A 20,275-nucleotide genomic window follows, 5' to 3' on the forward strand; every position below is an offset into this window, starting at 1 on the left:
GTTCAAACGCAGCGAGATAGCTAAGACGTGTAGCTGCTGACCATAGTTTATATACAAAACGCAATGGCTTTACATGAATATGCTGATTGGCACTATGTCTTCCATAATAGGGAACCATTGTTTCATGAATAGATTTGTGACTCGACCATACCTTTTCAAACTGTTGGCCAAAATTATCATTCAGGATCTCGAAATATCTTAGGACTTTACCAAATTCATCGTTAGGAGGAAGATTGAAATTGTCCGAAAGATGTAAATATTTATGGATTTCTGTAAACCTACTTCTCCTCATGGTATTGGATACAAGTTCATTGTGTACACCAGATTTTGTTTCTCGAAACATTGCTATGCTTTGGGGAGACATGTAGCCCGTCAGTAAGAGAATGGCAATGTAAACTTTGTATATCATTTTTGTCCAATTTAATAGAATGATTCCTTTGGAGGGCATACAATTTTGACATTTTTACACATGACAGCGAGTATTTCTTCACTGAATAGGAGCTGGATACATTAGACAGGAGTAAGTTTTGATTCATTATAATCTGCAAATGTTTCATCTACGTCGCCTCTTCCATATTTACAAATAAAGATTTCTTCTTTGTCAGACCACTCTTTTCTCTGGTGAACTCTGACTGATATTAGAAATAGATTGTCTTTCATCGCGAGAAATGTTAGAATAACACTGTTCCTTCGTAGACCATAATTATTTCTTCCAAGTATATTCATATCTGAATTCGGTAGTTTGTTTTTGTCTGTTGAAACTTGAGTGTTTATTTCCTCAATATAGGAATTGGACATTGTTATCTGGTAAATAGTTGATAGTCTCGGGTTATTTCCTTCATCATTATGTATTAGTACATCATTGGCAGAAGTAACGTTGACTTTAAATGTAGATCTGATTATTCTTCCTGGAAGATGGTTGATGTCACTGGTTGTTTCGTCACCATTTTCCTCATCGATAACTGGTCCATCAGCTGGTGGAAATATGGTAATATCACTTACAGACGATGCTCCAACTGTATCTTCGTCCATCATCTCCAGTATTTCATACACAATCTGACTATAGAAGAAAAATAAGTAACATAACTATACTAATATAATGAGATCGGATGTTTAATTTATCTGACCAATGTCACCTGGAGGTGACATGACACTTTGTAGTCCCTATATACATTATGTGCAGATATTTACTCGTTTATGAAAATTGCGTATTAAATGTCATTAGTTTAGTAATGTATATATGGAAACAAAAATAAAACTACTTAACTCTTACATCTATTTTCACAAGCAATTAAGTGAAGTGAGCACAAAGTTGAGATTCTTCTGCATCCACGCTGATGTTTTCTTCTCTACTGCAGCAGATTTACGAGCTTGTCGCCAACAGTAGTTGAAATTCAGTTACCAGATGTCTATTAAGCATTGTCGACGGCGATTTATGTTTAAATATATTTACTGGTAATTTTGGACCGCTTGTTAGGGAGCGTCACCTGTAGGTGACATTGGTACATCAAGAGTTAAGCCTTAAAGATTACAAAAGTATATAGTTTAATTGCAGAAACAATTTAAAATACTTGGGGTCAGTCACTGACCCCACCATTGGTATTAGTTGGAGTAATAATGGGCATTGGCATACGACTGTTAATTCCAAACTCTTTCTGTTTTACTGGACTTTGCTAATGTTATAATTATATAAAAATATAAATATCTCTAAAATTATTTGGTAAAGAAGATTATGGTTTGACATGATTCGTAGCTAAACATTTGTTTCAAATTTCGGCAACATTGTTGAAGACTATAATGACGCCCTTTGTTGTCTATTTTCAAAGAAATTTAGTAGTATGTGTTTTTGAAGATCTACGTTCTTCTAACGTTCACTTTGGCGCTCATTTTTTCGGATATTAAAATTTCTTAACGTATTATGTACCTTTTCCTCACGAACTAAGACAGAAACATGTCATTTTAGCAACTTATCTGCGTACCACATTAATTGCTCAGTTGTAGTTTAAGGTCCTTTAGATAAAAAAATATATTTTTTATGAATATTAAATTAATTTCATTATTCTAAAATAATGGTCATTAGAAAGATAACTATGACTTATTATATTCATAACGTACACATTTTAAACAAGAGCTTAGCACTTTTAAGATGATAGATATCAGCAGTAAAATTTCCACGGAGATATCTATACTTACAGATGATATAGAAAAAGCCGATTAAGTTAACATTTGTAAAAGAGGCCCTCTGATCTTACCTTAATATAATTTTGTCTCATATCTGTTCTGTAGTCTATTTCAAACTATGCGGATTTACCGTATATTGTTCCTGGATACGATGTAAGTTTTCAAAATTAGTTTTAGGCATATATTTGCATACTATTTCACATGTAACAGTAAGAGCAGCAGACGTACAGTTTCCCATAAAAGTAATGAGACGATCTTGATCGTCGAAAGTTAAGTTCTACAGCACGGTTCACGCGATATCGACATAGCCAGGAAGACATCTGGTCGTGCAAGCTTAGGCCTATTTTCATCCTATTCTAAAGTACACATCAGTGCAAAGTGTTATCAGTTATCTGCCTATATGTGGTGTAGGTGTCTCTTTACGTCCTTGATCGTTTATCTTTTATGAAAGTTTGAAATATACCGTGTAACACGAAAGCCACACCCCAAAGTGGGAGTACAATATTAATATTGAAAAGAAAAAAGTAGACCCAGGCAAAGACAGCAAGGAACATTGTAAGGATCACGACAAAGACAGAAGACAGCTATGACCACGATGAAGACAAATATCAGGACAACGATAACAAATTACAAGAAACACGAAAATACCACGACAAAGATTATGATAAATACCACTACATGGACCATGATAAGCATTATAAGGACCAGAACACAAAAAGGACTATTACAAAGACAACAAGGACCACGATAGGCACAAAGATTAAGACCACGATAATATACGACAAGAAATACGACAAACTCCACGACAAGGATTACGATAAATACCACGACATGGACCACAATAAGGATTACGACAAAGACCAGGACCACGAAAAGGTTTATTAGAAAGTCAAGAAGGACAACGATAAGGACGACGGCAAAGATATCAATAAGCTTCAGAAGGACCAGGAAAAGGACAAAGATGTGAATGACAAGGACCACAACAAGGATCACGGCATGAATCACGGTAAGGAAAAAGGTAAGAATCACAACATGAACCAGGACAAGAACCACGATAAGGACTATGACAGAGACCATGGTTAGGTACATGACATGAAACACAAGAAGCTTCAAAATAAGAATCACAATAAGGATCTCATTATGGACCACGATAAGGTTCACGATAAGAACGTCGATAAGCATCACAACGTGAACCACGATAAGGATCACGAAAGGACCAGAACAAACATCAGGGCGTGAACCGCAACAAGCACCATGACAAGTATCACGATAAGGACTCCGACATAGGCCAAGATAAGAATCACAGTTATGGACCACGATTAACACCAAAACAAAGATCACGATGAGGATCACGACATGGACAACGACAAACAAAACAAGGATGATGGTAGGAACCACGATATGAACCACAAGTACTTTGAAATTTACCAAGATAAGGACCATGACAAAAAACAAGAAAAGCCGTTATATAGACAATGACAAGGACGAGTGGAACGATAAAGAACATTATAGTGGAAACAGATATTATGATGAGGACCGTGGAGAAAACAAGAACCGCTCTAACGGCTGCGATAAAGACAAGGACCACGATGAGGATCACGACATGGACCATGATGAGCACGGCGAAAATGATCACGATATGGAGAATGATACGTCCCACAATAAGGATCACGTCAAGGACCACGAAAGGAATATTATAAAACCAAGAAAGAACCATGAAAGGACCACGAAAGGATCGCGATAAGGACTGCCAAGGACAAAGCAAAGACAAGGGCCATTATAAGGATGATGATATAGGCCACGAAAAAAATTTTGATAGGGATCACTGTAATGAGCACAACAATGATCACAACAGGACTATGACAGAGATCACAAGGACCACGATTGCGATAATAAATGACAAGGCCCACAAGGACAAAGATAAGGACAACGATAAGGACAAAGACAAGGACCACGATGAGAATCATGACATGGGCCACGACGAGCACCATGAGAATGATAATGAAAGGGACCACCACATTGAGTCACGATAAGGATGGCAAGAAACAGGATTACGATACGAAATATGAGATTGACAAGGACCACTTTAGGACCATTACAATAACAAAGACAGGGACCACAATAAAGGTTACAACATGGAACACAATAAGTATTACGAGAATGATAACGATAGGGACCACGACATGAGCCACGAAAAGGATCACGTCAAAAACCATGGTAGGGAGCAAGACCACGATAATAACAATGACAAAGACAACAAATACCTAATAAGTACGGTGGGAAAACAGCAAGGAAGACGATAAGTACTATTACAATGCCAAAAATGGAACACGATAAAGACAACAAAGATCACGATAAGAGCTATGTCAAAGACAACAAGGACTACGACATTATAAAGGACCACGACAAGGACCGTGATTCACGTCCTGATACTTAGACCTATCGTGGTTCTTGTCGTTGACCTTGTCGTAGTCCTTATCGTGGTCTTTGTAGTCTTTGTCAGATCTCTTATGCTGATCCTTGTTGTCTTTGTCGTGGTTCTTACTGTGATCCTTGTCTTTGTCATGGTCCTTATCGCGACGAATGTTGTCTTTATTGTGGTTCTTATAATGGTCCTTATTTTCAGGATCGTTGTCGTGGACTTGTTCTTTATTGTGATCCTTATCGTGGTACATTTCGTGGTGCTTATCGTGATCTTTGTTGTGGTGCTTGTCGCAGCTCATGTTGTGATTCTTGTCGGCGTCTTCGTCTTTGTCCTTGTCGTGGTCCTTGTTGTTTTTATCATGCTCTTACAATTGTCATTTCAAATAATAATCTTTTTCTCCTTTGGCAAGTGGCTATTGTTTCACACGGTAGATAATGTCCTCAAAATGGGGTCTTAAGATGCTGTACGGATCACAGATTTACTCAGGATATTTTCCACCGAGCGCTATGTAAATAAATTTGAGGTGAACTATACTATTATATAGTAGAGGCAATACCTGTTAAGACTCTCTTTCTGATAGCTCTTTCTTTCCTCTGCCGCACAGCTCACATGCCATATCTCGTATCCTCAACTATATATTACACAAATTTTGAGGCCGTCGCCCTGTCCCGTCGTTTGCGTCGCGTTGTGACTAGGCTGGACACTTATTCACGAGATGATTCTGCCTCTTGTTTAGCTCCGGCTGCCAGTTCCACTTCTATTGGAGCAGTTGACTCGAGGTGGCGAATTTTATGTTGTTGTTCTTGTTGGGCGCCAGTCCCCTCGAATCAACTGCAGTAGATCTGAGATCTCAGGTTGCCAAGGGAACGGTTGGGACGAGGAATTCGGAAGACCGTAGCGTAACGTGCGAAATGAAGTGATTAGCACGTATATGAGTTTGTGTCCAATTCTCAATGATATGATGCTATTTAACGTAGCAGAACGCGTATCCAATAGTGTTAATTTCACTTGTAATATCAATTGACAAATTTACGATGAGCGTATCTAGACGGTAATAATAATGGTAGTATTCGTCGAAATATCGAAGATGCTAATCATAAAAAAATGCTTGTATGATTCATTAACAATAATAATAGTATCTCGGTGGCGGGCTCTCTGATTATTCGAGTATATTCCCGAACTTATATGACGTTGATCCTTCTTCAAAAATAAAATTCGGAATTCGTACTTGATATTGTACGGAGCCTGCAGATTCTCTAAATACGCTAATTACGCGACTTTATAGTTAGCTTGTATACTATCTACCCGTATGCACTATTCAATGTTCCAGTTAGATTATCGCACGCGTATGTATTTCTTCCTACCACCAAATGAATAAACCGATGTATTCACTCATCGACGACTGTTCCAAGATAGTTTCTATACCCGCCGATGACTTTCCGAGACTGCTGTGTTCACCCGCCAATGATTTTCCTAGACTCTTCTACATCCCACAGATGACTTTTCCAGAGTGACGCTCCCCACGTCTAGCAGCCCTCAATATAACAAAATCACCCGCGCTATCTTTAGATCACCTGATCTTTCTGTAGGCTACCATTGACTTACAAGAGCCTATACGTCACCTAGACGCTTACTCAAAGAAAAATATACGTGGTAGTGACGATACAACTCCACTAATGGCTTTTCTATAAATTCTAAGAACTATGAAATTCCCCCGCTCGCACAAAAGAAGTAGCTTCGTACTCTACGGACGCTGTCGAAAGGTTACTTGAGGACATTACAGCTCAATAGACGATTTCATGCTTGACTGCATTGGCTCCACAAGTCTGCCTATAACAATAAATTCACACTTAACTCCTTTTGTCCCTTTTGTCTTCGTAGCGCTGCTACTAAGCTAAAACTAACGCTCTGAGTTTAACTACGAAATCTCAACCTAAGCGAGTTTTTATCTGTGGTTGCATTACTGGGCCCCGCTTCTCGACTTCGCAGTCGTGGGTCCCTTGAATTTTCCTGTTGTTGTGGGTTTTAGTTTTTTTCGATGGAGTTTCCGGTGGTGCTTCTAATTGTAAAGTACGGCTTACTTCGAGTCATGCATCTCCAAACTGCGAGGGTGACTTCGATTCTGGCGGGATTACTGTTGTTTCCATTAACTCCGGAGCTGCATTTCGTCCATCTGTGTTGACCTCTTCTGCTGTTGTATCCTCTGTCCGGTCTGCTGTCTCCAACGTAGGCTGCTCTGTCCTCTCGGTCACTACGTTTGTGGCCTCTGCTCTCTCGGAAGAAGTATCTGTGTCGTCCTCCACCGGTGCGTCGCGCTCCACGGGCCTTGTCATCGTTCGCTCTTCTTTTGATTAGATGGTCCTTGTGAAGCTCTCCCCATAACAATATCACTCAATAACATTTTCCGTGACTGAACACTCTCTGGTAAAGTTGTTTTCCTTCTTGGGCAGTCTTCTTTTTTGTGATAAGGCTCATGGCACACAAAACATAAAATCGGTAGACCAATATATGGCACGTGGGCATTATAGCCTGCTATCGGTATTGAGTCTGCAATATTTTGTTTCACATCCATCTTTAAAGCACGGATACCGTTATTTAAAGGAAATGGGAATGCTGTGCTCCATTGTTCGTTTCTCACTGAATGAATAACACCATACCTAGTCAAAGCTGTCGTTACCATGAAGTTCGGCACCTCGGGAGGAAGGTTAAACACTCTGACTGTTATAACAGCAGAATCAGCTTGACTAATTTTAATTTGTGTTTGTTTATCGTTGCCGTATTTAAACTTTGTTTCACCTTCATGTTTTTGCACTATTTTCTCATACACAGTTGGCGATATCACTTTTATATACAACGATTTTTCTTGCACGTTCAGCTGCAACATGTCTACTTGATCTGTGTTTATGTTCAGAGTTTGTTGTATCCACACATGTACCTCCATCGCCGTAGGGCGCGCGGCACTTGCTTCAAATTGCACTTTTATTGTGTTGACACGACGTATAGTAACCATGTTCTGTTCAAATTGTTCGTTGCACTGTCTATATGTCACTCGAAAACAAAATTTATAAAATAAATATATAAACGCAAAAAGCACTACATATGTAAAAAATTATACACTAAATATGCTCTGTTGTTTATTACGCGATCAAACGACGCGGCACTGTACTCAGTCTGCAACGCTCGAGTACACCATACAACCGTACTCTGCCGTGGTCAAAGCCACACTGTGTTCAGACATGAGAGAGAAAACCAAGGCATTACAAACTTCGTCTTATTCCATATCAAAAAACTAATCGCAAGATATGTGCTAAATTCATTAAGCGGTTTAAAATACTGTCCTGCAATGTTCGAACATGAGAGAGGCAACCAATACATTACAAACTCGTCTTTTTATATGAAAAACTAATCGCAATGTCTATGCTAAACCATGAACGGGTGGAAATGGAGGACAGCGAATATTTTTATAACAAAGTGGAACAAACACGACAGACCTTCTTCTGCAAAGCGAACATCGACGAATGCCGAACTTCGTCATACTCGATTAACTTGAATCGAACATAGTGCCTGTAATACATCGTCATCCGTATAGCCACAAAAATATTGTTACCTAGTAACTGAGAGTTGAATATTACGTGAAGAATGTAATTATAGCTATTTTATTTCGGTAATCGGTTTAGTAACAACTGTTATGTATTTTAAAAACATAATGTGATGTACCTATGTGTATACGTATATTTTTGTCGAAGTTTAATCATATTTTTGTAATAAAAATTACACGTCCTTACATCTAAATAAAACTTCACAAGATCTGTTCTAAAATATTTACTCAGCTAAAAGCATGACGGGTTGGGAGAGGAATGTAGGAGAGGACAGCAAACTTCCAGAGCACAGATCAAACAAGGGGAAAGACCGAGCGAGCGAGCGAGACAGATCCGCTTCTTCAATGCAGACTTCGGTTCTTGTCACGCTCAACACAATTGAACCGAACATAGAGCATGAAATGCACGACAATAACACTTATACGTATATGTATATAATAAGGTACCAAGGGGTATTAAGGCCCAGCATGTTATAAGGCCCACTACCTACTTTTGCCATTAGTTATACACTTTTGCAGGAAGATTTAGGTCGTAAGAGCTGTTGCTCTTTTTTGCAAAAAGTGTATAACTAATGGCAAAACTAGGTAGTGGGCCTTATAACATGCTGGACCTTAATACCTCCGGTACTTTATATAAATGGTGTAATTGCATTAAGTCCACACCTGTGGAGTAACGGTCAGCGCGTCTGGCCGCGAAACCAGGTGGCCAGGGTTCGAATCCCGGTCGGGGCAAGTTACCTGGTTGAGGTTTTTTCCGGGGTTTTCCCTCAACCCAATACGAGCAAATGCTGGGTAACTTTCGGTGCTGGACCCCGGACTCATTTCATCGTCATTATCACCTTCATATCATTCAGACGCTAAATAGCCTAGATGTTGATACAGCGTCATAAAATAACCCAATAAAATAAATATAAAGTAATTGCATTAGTTAGAATAACGTTTATAATATTATAATTTGTAATTTTGTTTTGTCTATGGTCATTAACACTTCATCTCAGGACTCTGTAAAACTCTATTTCAACGTTATTCAGATAAAAATATATCGTTGGTCTATACTAAAAATCGAACCTGCTCTCTTCTGCACAACACGCAAAAGACTTTGGGTCTGAGCTATTGAGACGGCATAGAAGCTTTCATTCCTACGCGGAGTGTCGATCTAGTCATGAAGGTTCAAATGTCTATTTGTTTACACGATTTGTGTATATATTTATATATTATTTACGTCTTATTACCATATTTTGTGCAGTTTTTGAAGTGAATTTCGTAACGATGCTAGCAACAAACCAAGGAGTCTGAATTTAAGTAACTCAAATATTCGTTATCTTGTGTATCAGTGCACTGGTCTCCGATCATGTGCTGCGTCTTACATCTCAACTTAAGAATATTCCATTGTCTCATTCCTCTTTAGGGGAACTGTACATATTTGTTACAACTTATTTCAAATATATTTCGTCGTATGTTATATCACGTAATGCTTCAGTTTAATTGTGTAAGACTTTCGGGAATGTTACATGATTATTGTACTGATACATATGTAACAAGAATTCCAGGGATGGATAGTTACGTATATATTTAGATATTTAACCCTTCAGTACCCGCGTGGATTACTATAGTAATCCAGTGATATTTAATCCTATATTACGTCACCACCTGCAGCACTGCGTAGTTGAGCGTGAATGCAATTTCTCAACACAGTCTAAGTGAGGTATTACTGGTGTTTAGACGTATTTGTCGCAACGCTTTGCAAAGTTATACGGAGTTTTATCAAGTGATACACAATTTTTCCGAGTGGATTACCATTGTAATCCACGCGAGTACTGACGTTATCAGATAAGTGAAATTGTTTTTATATGGTTTTGAATGATACAATGCAGTAACTTTATGAAAAAATTGTGTGTTATCGTTCCATCCTCTTTGTAGTTGGCTGCAATGGGTACGGAAAATACAAGCAATATTTGCAAGTGGCTAGATGAAGATCAGGATGATGACATTGAAAATGAAAGTGATATGAAAGGAACAGAGAAGATCTTTCGAAGTTCACTATTCTAATTCAGAACAAGACAATGAGGAGGAGAAGGAGGAGGATGATGATAATGGTAATGATGATGAAAGACTAATGTCTATAAATGATGGAAACTGCTATACGGACAGAGACAACACGACAATTTGGCAGAAAGAACCAGTAGCTGAACGAGGGAGAAGAAGAGCACAAAATATAGTGATTCATTTACAGGGCCATAAAAGAGCTGCAAAAAATGCTCGGACACACACAGAATGTTTTGACTGCTTTATTGATCAGACAATAATCAATGCAATAGTAAAGTGTACCAATATTTATATTGAAAAAGTGAAGCGTAATTACGGACGTGACAGAGATTGCAAATTGACAAATGACGTTGAAATTCGAGCATTCTTGGGTATTTTGTATCTTGCTGGCGCTTTGAAATCGGGAAGACTGAACGTAAGAGAACTATGGGATAAAAATAGCACAGATATATAGTCAATTTACCTGACTATGACCTACAATAGATTCCAATTTTTGTTACAATGTCTAGGCTTTGATAACATTCATAACAGGCAGGAAAGGAAAGAAATTGATAAACTGGGTGCTGTACGTGAAGTGTTCGAGTTATTTGCTCAGAATTCACAAAGGTGCTACATTCTAAGAGAATATGTAACTATAGACGAGCAGTTGGTTGCATTGAGAGGACGATGTCCCATGAAAGTGTATATCTACTAAACCAGCAAAATATGGGATCAAAATTTTTGCTATGGTGGATGTGAAAACATATTACACTCATAACTTGGAAACTTATGCTGCTTTCAACCAGATTGTCCATTTCACTAAAGTAACAGTGCACATGCAGTGGTGAAGAGGCTGGTTCATCCCATCAAAGGAACAGAAAGAAATGTGACCACCGATAACTGGTTCACGAGCATACCTCTGTGTTTAGATCTTCTAGAAAACGACAAACTTACACTTGTAGGAACCTTGGAAAAAAACAAGAGGCATCCCTCCCCATTTTACAACTAGTCAGGACAGGCAAGTTAACACTACATTGTTTGGATTCAATGAAAACTGCACAATTATTTCGTATGTACCAAAGAAAAACAAAACAGTGTTAGCATTATCAACCATGCATTATGTTAAGGAAATGGATGAGGAAACGGGAGGAAGCCATAAACCTGAAACAATATCATTATATAATAGAACTAAATGTGCTGTGGATGTCCTGAAACAGTTATGCTCAGTCTATGATGTAAGCAGAAATTCATCCCTCTGGCCTCTGACTATTTTCTTTGACTTACTAAACATAGCAGGTGTTAATGCTCTTATTGTTTATTCTGCAAACAAAAAAAAAATTTTACGGAAAAAATTCCTAAAAACAATTGCTCTGGACTTAATGAAGCCACTAATTTTCGAGCATATCACCCAACAGACAATTTCAAGAGAAATAAAGAGAAGATGAGAGCAACTTTTAGGCATTCCACAAACAAGTCAAGAAGAAGGTACACGGCTAGAAGGTATTGGTAGGTGCTACATGTGTGGTAGAACAAGAAACAATAGCACAAGACAATCTTGTTTCTAGTGCTTGAAGAGAATTTTTCCTACTCTTTCAGATGTAATTTGTTTGAACTGTGTAGAAGAAATGCATAGGTCTACTCAGATAATTGAATCAGATGTAGATTAGACTCATGTGAGTAAAGTGTGAACAGCAAACATAAAAATGAAAGTGCATCAATATCCTTCTTACAACACACAAAAACTTCTGTAAAATATTACAAGTGAAGTGAGAATGATTGTTACATCCCTGAATTTTTTCATTGCTACACCCCTGAGTGAGGTATTTAGTTATCAAATATGACGTAAGAAAGGTCAGCAGTAGTGAGCTTGCGTTTCCTGCGGGAGAGATTACATCAAGAGTTCAGGCGACCTTCAAACAGCGAGTGAGCAACAATGCTAGATATCCTACATAATTATGATGATAGTGAACTAACTCATAACTATGTTGCAACAATAAATTATGACTCAAAGACACGTCCAGTGTGGAAATATTATGCAAACATGTCACTTGAATGCAATTTGTGTACTATAATATATTTCATTATTAATATTTATATTTAATACGTTCCCTTATGCGTAACATATTCATTCTAATTACTGTTATAACTGAAAAAAATATAGTTCTTAACATTTGAATCTCATTGCAATGTTTTAACCCTGTATGTAAACAAAAACAAATGTGGATTACCATTGTAATCCAGGTGAGTACTGGCGTTACGAAATTTATCACGAGTAACGAAGGGTTAATGGAAGTAAGCCATAAACCTATATGTAAAGTGGAATATTCATCTTACCATATCTCAAAATTAAAATTTTGAATTTATTTCATTATGATTTCTGAGGTAAGATATGTTCTCAGCTCCCAAACTGATACCGACACAATCGCCCCTTGAAATATATTGGAAACTGTTTTTAGTCGTTAAGTCATGTTTGTTTTTGATCTTAATCGCAGTATATAAGTGTAAGGTATCGTACGGTAATATACTAAATCTGACAATTATTGCGTTTTTATTGAGATTTCCATTGCAGTCATGCTTTTGCACAAGCATTTTATGCATGCGTACAATACGAAGAATGGGATTCGAAATTTTGAATATCAGCGTTCGTATACAGGATATGACATTTGTGTTGCCATAGATATAGAAAAATCAAAACTTCATGATTAGGAAAGGAAAAGGAAGAGGGCCTATGTGTCAGATGCCCTTTCGTTGCCCAGTGGAAAATGACACTTAACCACGAATCAAAAAATTAGATTCTCACTCTTCGTTTTCTCTGACAGAGGATTCATTTCTTGGATTCAATACATTGGATGCTCTTAAATCAGACACAAAGTTTGTCACTTCATTGAATATCATGAAAAATTTTAAATGCAACCTAAATTTAAGCTAATAACTGAATATAACGTAATCTATTAAAATTAGTACACTATAGCCCGGCGGCATAAAGCTCGACAAATATACTCCGTAGCTATCTCTTCCGTAAATACGGAGTTTCTTAGAAGTAAACAGTCAAAATTTTCTGGAATAATCCTTACAAAAACAAAAGATTTGAATTTTTCTAACTCAAATTGTTTTGATATATAAAATAAACATCACATGTGATTAGGCAGGGTGTTGTAATACACCACATATATTGGGCAATTGCTTATTACTTGACATCGAACTTTTTAACTCCTGACTTGCCTCTGAATCAAAGAGCAGCTCTCTTAACAGAGATTGAGTTTGCATCATTTTATCTATTAAAAAGTGCAAATAATTAGAATAAAAAGAAACAAAACATGTGTAATGTCCTTCGTACAAATAAGACATAAATTTCCCTTCTTTAAGCCTTTCAGAGATTGGCTTTCATTATTGTGTCTGGGGCTTAACAAATTGGCTGAATGATAATTTGAAAAATATTCAAATAGAACTGTGTGGTTTTCACTGGAATATTTCGTTATATTGTGAGTACTACCACAATTAATTTGCCGCTCTATTTTTGAAACAATCTGCATATGGATCGATAAGTCTGTACCTGTTTCTGGAAGCAAATCTCTATATCCTGTAGCTATACACTCCATAACAAACTTTAAATTTGTCCGCTAGATGATGTTTCCAGATTCAATTTGAGCAGTCTTGCAAACTCATTGAATTTTTAACTTCAGTGCTGCTACAGAAATTACTCATTTGCTATTGATATAGAAATTTATCAACGTATTAACTTCTCACGGAATAAAAATATAATATTCATATTCGCAGACACAAGTACTTAGCACAGTTTCTTTAAGGCCTTCCATTAATTTTTAGTTGTCAAACTCTGGTTGTATGTAATTATTATTCGCTCTAGGAATGAGAATCAAACGTGGAAGAAATGTCAGCGACTTTTCTGTTATGGGGCATTCCATGTCAAATCAACAGAAAAAAGTGGACTTTTCAACCCGACCACCTCAGATTTTCATTAAATTTGGTGGGATGGTAAATAACCTTAAGTTAAGTAATTATGTAAAATTTTAGCCCTCAATAATGCACGATATCCATACAGCAATTCTGTCAATACGAGAAAAAATTAAAAAATGTCGCATACTATGTCAATAAAAATAATTTATAACGTCTCTTCTAATTGAGGTAGAATCTTAAACTTGGGCTTATTTTAAAGCTAAGGGATCATACGTTTCAATAAAAATAGATTTGCATCAAAGTAATGAATTCTTTATTGAATGGTCACGTGAAACACATTTTAACATTAAACATCTATAAATGCGAGACATAAATTATTTCGCGAAAAATGTATGTTATAGAGATGAGAGTATTCTCCGCTTGGTGTAAGTTTCATTTTGGAAACGTTTCAGGAATATCAGTAAAAAAATATATCAATGTATTGGTTTGTAGCACTTAAACCCGTCTTACACCAACACTGCATGCGCGCGAGTTCGTACTTGTCTGATAAGCAGCGTCATCGATCTGTCAGGCCGTCATGACTGGCAGTTTATACAGTCTTCAATTTATACAAAACGTGCAATCTGTTTCAAGTGCAGTGTCGTTAGTTTTCGTAGTATGTGGTAGTTTTGTGCGATGTAATGGAGTCGCGTGTTAAGTTATAGGTCTATGGTTGCTGCAATCCCTTCGAGAAATCAAGGCATTGTAATTAGAGGAAAAATTTAAGAAGTGTTATATCGTGGATGCTTAATGTATTTCCTGATTTAAAACAGGAACAAAAGGTGTGCGCTATGTGTCGCAAAGAAATAAAAATATAATATAATGCTATTACGCAGAATCCTCAGAATGACTCTAATAATGAAGAATACGTCGACTCTACAGCAAAGGTAGGTTCATTAAATACAAGTCTTTTTGACCAATGTGTGTTCCTTATGAAACAAGAAAGGCTTCAACAAGAGAAATATAAGAGACAGAAATTTGAAAATATTGTAAAAGACAAAGTCTTCGATATTAAAGATGCCGAGGAACCAGGACCCTTCTGATTCTGAAATTTTGTCTCAGTTGCAGGAAAATTTTCAAAATTCAGGTAAACGTGAGAAAATCACCATTTTAACACTACTACCTAAAAGCTGGAGCGTAAATAATATAAAAAAGAGTTTCTTTCAGCTTTCGAATACATAATTCGGAAAGCCAAAGTCCTGGGAAAGGGAAAGGGAATTTTGTGTTCACCAAATCCGAAACCTGGAAAACCCTTGCTCGCGGCTGTTGCCGGTAAAGTTAAAGAATTCTGTTGTTCTGACGAGATAAGCAGAATGATGCCTGGTAAGAAATATTTGTTGTGATTAAAGAATCAGGGAGTAAATCACATGAGCAGAAATTAATTATATGCAGTGTTTAAAAATTCTAACCCTGACCAAGAAATTGTATTCTAGCTGGAGTTAGTGGACTACACTGTCTGTGTTTGTGTCCTTATCAGAATGTAAAACTTATGCCGGAAGCAATTTATTAAAGTTTCAGGTCTACGTGGATTTCAAGAAAATTTTTCTTTATACTTTTGAACTTAACATTTCTTGGCTACTATGGTGTGCAATCCTCCTCATATAAATTGCTTGTTCAGAAAATGTACAGAATGTCCTGAACCATTCAAAATAAGAGAGGGTTTAGAGAAATGTTTCGTATAAAACTTCAGTGAACCAGTGACCTACAAGCAGTGGATGACGACTGACCGATCAACGCTTGAGACTATAATGAAACCCACAGACAAATTTTTCGACTGTCTCTTGGAGAAACTTGGTGATTTACTGACTCACTCATTTATATCATCTGGACAAAGTAAGTTTCTACGTGATATGAAATCATTTCTACAGCCATGCCTGCTTATTGTGTTATACGACTTCGCTGAAAACTATTATTTCGTAATCCAAGATGAAATTCAATCGTATCACAGGACTAATGTGCAGACAACCATTCATACTTTCGTAATATATTATAACGAATCGTCATCCGATACAGTCTCTATTAAAAATCTGGTAATAATTTCACACTGCCCGAAATATGACACTACAGCTGTACATCTGTTTCAAAAATATCTAATGGAGTCATTAAAACAAACATCTGTAATTCACCACAAAAATTATATGTTTCTCCGATGGATTCTCTGCTCAGTATAAAAATAGGAAAAAATTTCCTGAACCTCACATTACATGGAGAATATTTTGGATTTCCAACAGAATTGCATTATTTTTGCATATCGCATGGAAAAAAGATTTACGACGTTGTAGGCGGGACACTTAAAAAGGTTTTCGGCTTGTGCTAGTTTGCAGAGACCATCCGATAAACAAATAACTACACCTAGGGAATTGTACGACTGGACAAGGGGTCATCTCCCAAACATTAATACCGTTTATGCGACTAAAAAAGGCTATACTGAAGAGGAAAAAATGCTTGCTCTTCGATTTGCAAAATCCACCGCAGTGCCTGGAACACAAGTTTCATACAGTCCTGCTGTTTAGGATGGGTATTATACTTGCTAAGCAGTTTTAAAATGCAGCTGAAACAACGCAGCATCCTGTCTGGAAAGATGATCAGGCTATTTCATCTCAGCAATGAAAGGTAAGCATTTCTTACAGAACTTCAGGTTTAACAAAATCCATGTGACAATAATTTATTTCAGGTAATAATTTAAAAAATTCGAATTATGTACTACATGTTAAATTACATAGTGCCATTCAAGAATATGATCAAATATAATTAAATACAACGAATATGTGGGACATAATTATCGCGACTTATACGGTTAGCTTACGCTTGCTGTGACATAATAATTTTTATCTTTGTAACCTATGATGATTCCAAGTTGAAACTTATCAGTTCATTATATCACTAATTGAGGTGTACTATATATTTTTTTCATTAAAATAGAACCCCTGCATTTTTAAATATGAATATATGAAAATTGTTTCACCATCTTCTTTTAGTGTAATTGAATGCATGCAGAAAATAATATAAGCAATAAAAACTATCACATATTAAGAATGTATCACCCAATTTTTGTAAATTTATCTGGAGACGTTGTTGAGATATATAATTTTAATTGAAGCGGCGTGCTTACAAAAATATGATTTTTCTTCATGTTGGAAACGCCACTGACAGAAAACGAAAAGCACAGGACATATGAAACTCGGCAGTTTTAGTTAGCGCGGCAGGTAAAACAAACCCTCAAAATTTGAAAGAAATCTGAGTCGGTCGGGTTGAGTGCCTTGTTGATTTGTTATGGAATGACCCTTATTTTTCGAGAACCCTTATTAGGATAACGTTGTCTTCTATTCATCCCGTTTAAGTTTATATTTACCAACAAGATATAATCTTCCCAAGATATGACGATGCTAATAGAAATACCCTATAGAAATAAAGAGACAACAAAAATACAAAAGAATACAGTGATACAGTGAAAGAAAAGAACTGGAGGAAAAATGTGTGCTGGTCCACTAACCTCACGATTACGTATCTTACACGTTATCTAATAGGCTACGGAATCCTTTGGAGTCACAGCCCCTTAAGTGACAAATTACGAGTATAGACAAAGGGACGAGAAGGGAAAACCAAAAGCTGAAAGTAAATCTTGAAAATTAATGCCAATTCGACAGAGTTTTCAGAGGAATATTGATTTTTACATATATCTAAATGTGGGACTTAGGTAAAGCGTGAACTGACTTTTATCGTACATTATTCATTAATATTACTAACTTTATAATTAATTTTACTTTATTACTGTCTTAGTCAAATGTAAACATTAAACATTTGATTTTACTCATTAACTGAAGTGTGTATTGCAACCCTGAAGGTACAATTCCTTGGGTATCGTGAATTTGAATGACATAATTATTTTCTGACTCTGGTATCAGCTGTTTATTCAGTGGTCATATTCAATGTGTATCGATTACATACTGAGTTATCTGGGCATTTATTTCTAGATAAATTATGGGAAGATTTATATAATCAATCACTGATATTTTTCAGAAACACTTACCGAACAAATACCACAATCCAATAGAAAGCTAACGTTCCAGAAACAGGCCATTAGAGCAATATTAAACTTAAATGTCTGTATGGCAACAAACCTAATTGCGTGGTACGTTACATTTTTTTCTATTCTGTAAAAATAAATGTGGTGCATTGTCAGTTTGTAACAAAGTAAGTGTTTCTAACTGCAATGGAAATCTACTCCTTTTTCTCATGAGAGGGTACTGAAATAACCTGCACGGGAATAATTGCATACAATACTTTTAATTCTGTTACCTTGCACCGTTGCTTCATAAACTCAAATCCGTGATAAGAATCGCCCATGCCAAATGACAGATTGAGGTTCTGGATCTGCTCTTGCAGGAGTACATGGAGGTGCTTCCTGTGGAGTGCCCGGCGCTCACTGACTACTTCCAGCATTTCCTCCAGCACGGTGCTAGCTATAAAAGAGACACAGGAGAGCCCACACGGTGGCGTTAACACTTTTCAAAATGTGTCAATTTTGTTATCTTTACATTATATTAAATAGCCATTTATTTTTGAAAATTATTGCATTCTGTTAATAGAATTCACAAGACCCAGCCATACATAAAGTCGGGTGAAGAATCTTCAATCATAGGCCACCGAACTTCATTCTCCCGTAATTGCTTGTGTTGTATGATGTGCACTCAATTATTATAAAACGTCTCTTCGTTTACATTTAGGGCCGTCGAAACTTTTCTTTAAATTCATATTGAGTTTTACCCTAACAGAGTAGTCTTCAAATCCTACTCGCGAGTACTCCTCAGATGTTACGAAACAGAACCCAAGACGTCATGTACCTCTACTGAGCGCACTCAGACTCACCCATAAGTGTTCAGATAGTACGTTGTCATGGAGTAGTCAAATCGATTTGAATACGTTTACCGTGTTGAATACGATTCCGCCTATTCTTGTTTCCATGCAATTTTCGATATACTATATTGAAAACTATTCGAATACGGAAGCAAAAGTTTCGAAAGTAATATTTCTATTAACGACCGGCTGAAGGGGATCATCGACCTAACCACATTTTATCTCCCTTTCGGTTGGATGATCGTTCATCCCTGCTGAGGCATGTGGACGTGAGGTCAGCAGCCGTCTATTTGGCCATTGGTCATTAATGGGCTGTCTCGCCACATTATTATTATTATTATTATTAGGCCTATTATTATTATTATTATTATTATTATTATTATTAACAACAACGACATGTTAGCATGTCGTGGGTACCAGAGAGAGGAAACGTAATGAAACAGACAGGCAAAGAAGAAAGAAAGCTAGGTATGGTGATCCATTTTCTTCTTTAACAGCAAACAGAGAAACAGTACAGAAAAATATCAATAGCCGCTTTTCTTCAGTAACAGTGGCTCTCCTGTTTCACTATTTAAGAAAGGATGTGATCATTTGCAGCGCCCGCCTGCAGCAACATATACTTCGAGGCTGATATCTGCACTGAAGATAAGGGATATTAATAATCTTCTTGCAAGAAGTGGACTGAATTTTAGAGAAGATCCTAGACTGACCTTCTACAAGGAATTACAGTCAACGTCAGCTGCTAGGAAAGACTAAGACGAACCCAATGAGAACTGTAATTGTGTTGATCTTGAACCTCCTGTAGAGCATGTGTAGAAATTCTCCAAAAGAACAAAATGTTGGTTAAAGTCTGGAAAGGACTTTCTTTGTTACACATTTTAAAAATATCTCCAAAATTATGCCTGTATTCTGCTGAAAATTTCAGCAGGAAATCTTAAAAATGTTATATTTTTCAGTAATTGTTTATTTTATGAAAATAATGTGTATAATTTGCAATGATGACTATGTGTACAATTTTCAATGCTAATCATAAAATCAGGTTTTCATTCACGTGAAAATTTCAGTAGGCGATCTTTAAAACATTTTATAATTTTTCAGTAATTTTGTACAATATTATGAAAATAATAATATGTATAATTTGAACAGATAACCTCATTCTTTGTGCAATATTTTACAGTACCAGTAAGTTCATTCACATCACGATGAAATGCACAAGTTATTCACGCATATCTGTG

At 36.7% G+C, this 20,275-nt stretch overlaps 1 protein-coding gene across 6 annotated transcripts in view; it reads right to left on the reverse strand.

Annotated features, from left to right (window-relative positions):
- LOC138707980 (F-box/LRR-repeat protein 2-like) overlaps positions 1–20,275 on the reverse strand; it is a 1,260,080-nt gene that overhangs the window by 791,241 nt on the left and 448,564 nt on the right. For 3 of the 6 annotated variants that reach the window (XM_069838068.1, XM_069838065.1, XM_069838063.1), the window contains exon 2: positions 18,483–18,646. The exons of 2 other annotated variants lie outside the window; for them this stretch is intronic. In XM_069838068.1, coding sequence (XP_069694169.1) covers positions 18,483–18,646 — 164 coding nt within the window. Of the gene's footprint in view, positions 1–18,482; positions 18,647–20,275 lie in introns of those variants that run through there. One more of the 6 variants, XM_069838067.1, reaches the window with a different exon arrangement.

The sequence above is a fragment of the Periplaneta americana genome, chromosome 10 (genome assembly GCF_040183065.1).
Source record: "Periplaneta americana isolate PAMFEO1 chromosome 10, P.americana_PAMFEO1_priV1, whole genome shotgun sequence".
Taxonomy (NCBI): domain Eukaryota; kingdom Metazoa; phylum Arthropoda; class Insecta; order Blattodea; family Blattidae; genus Periplaneta; species Periplaneta americana.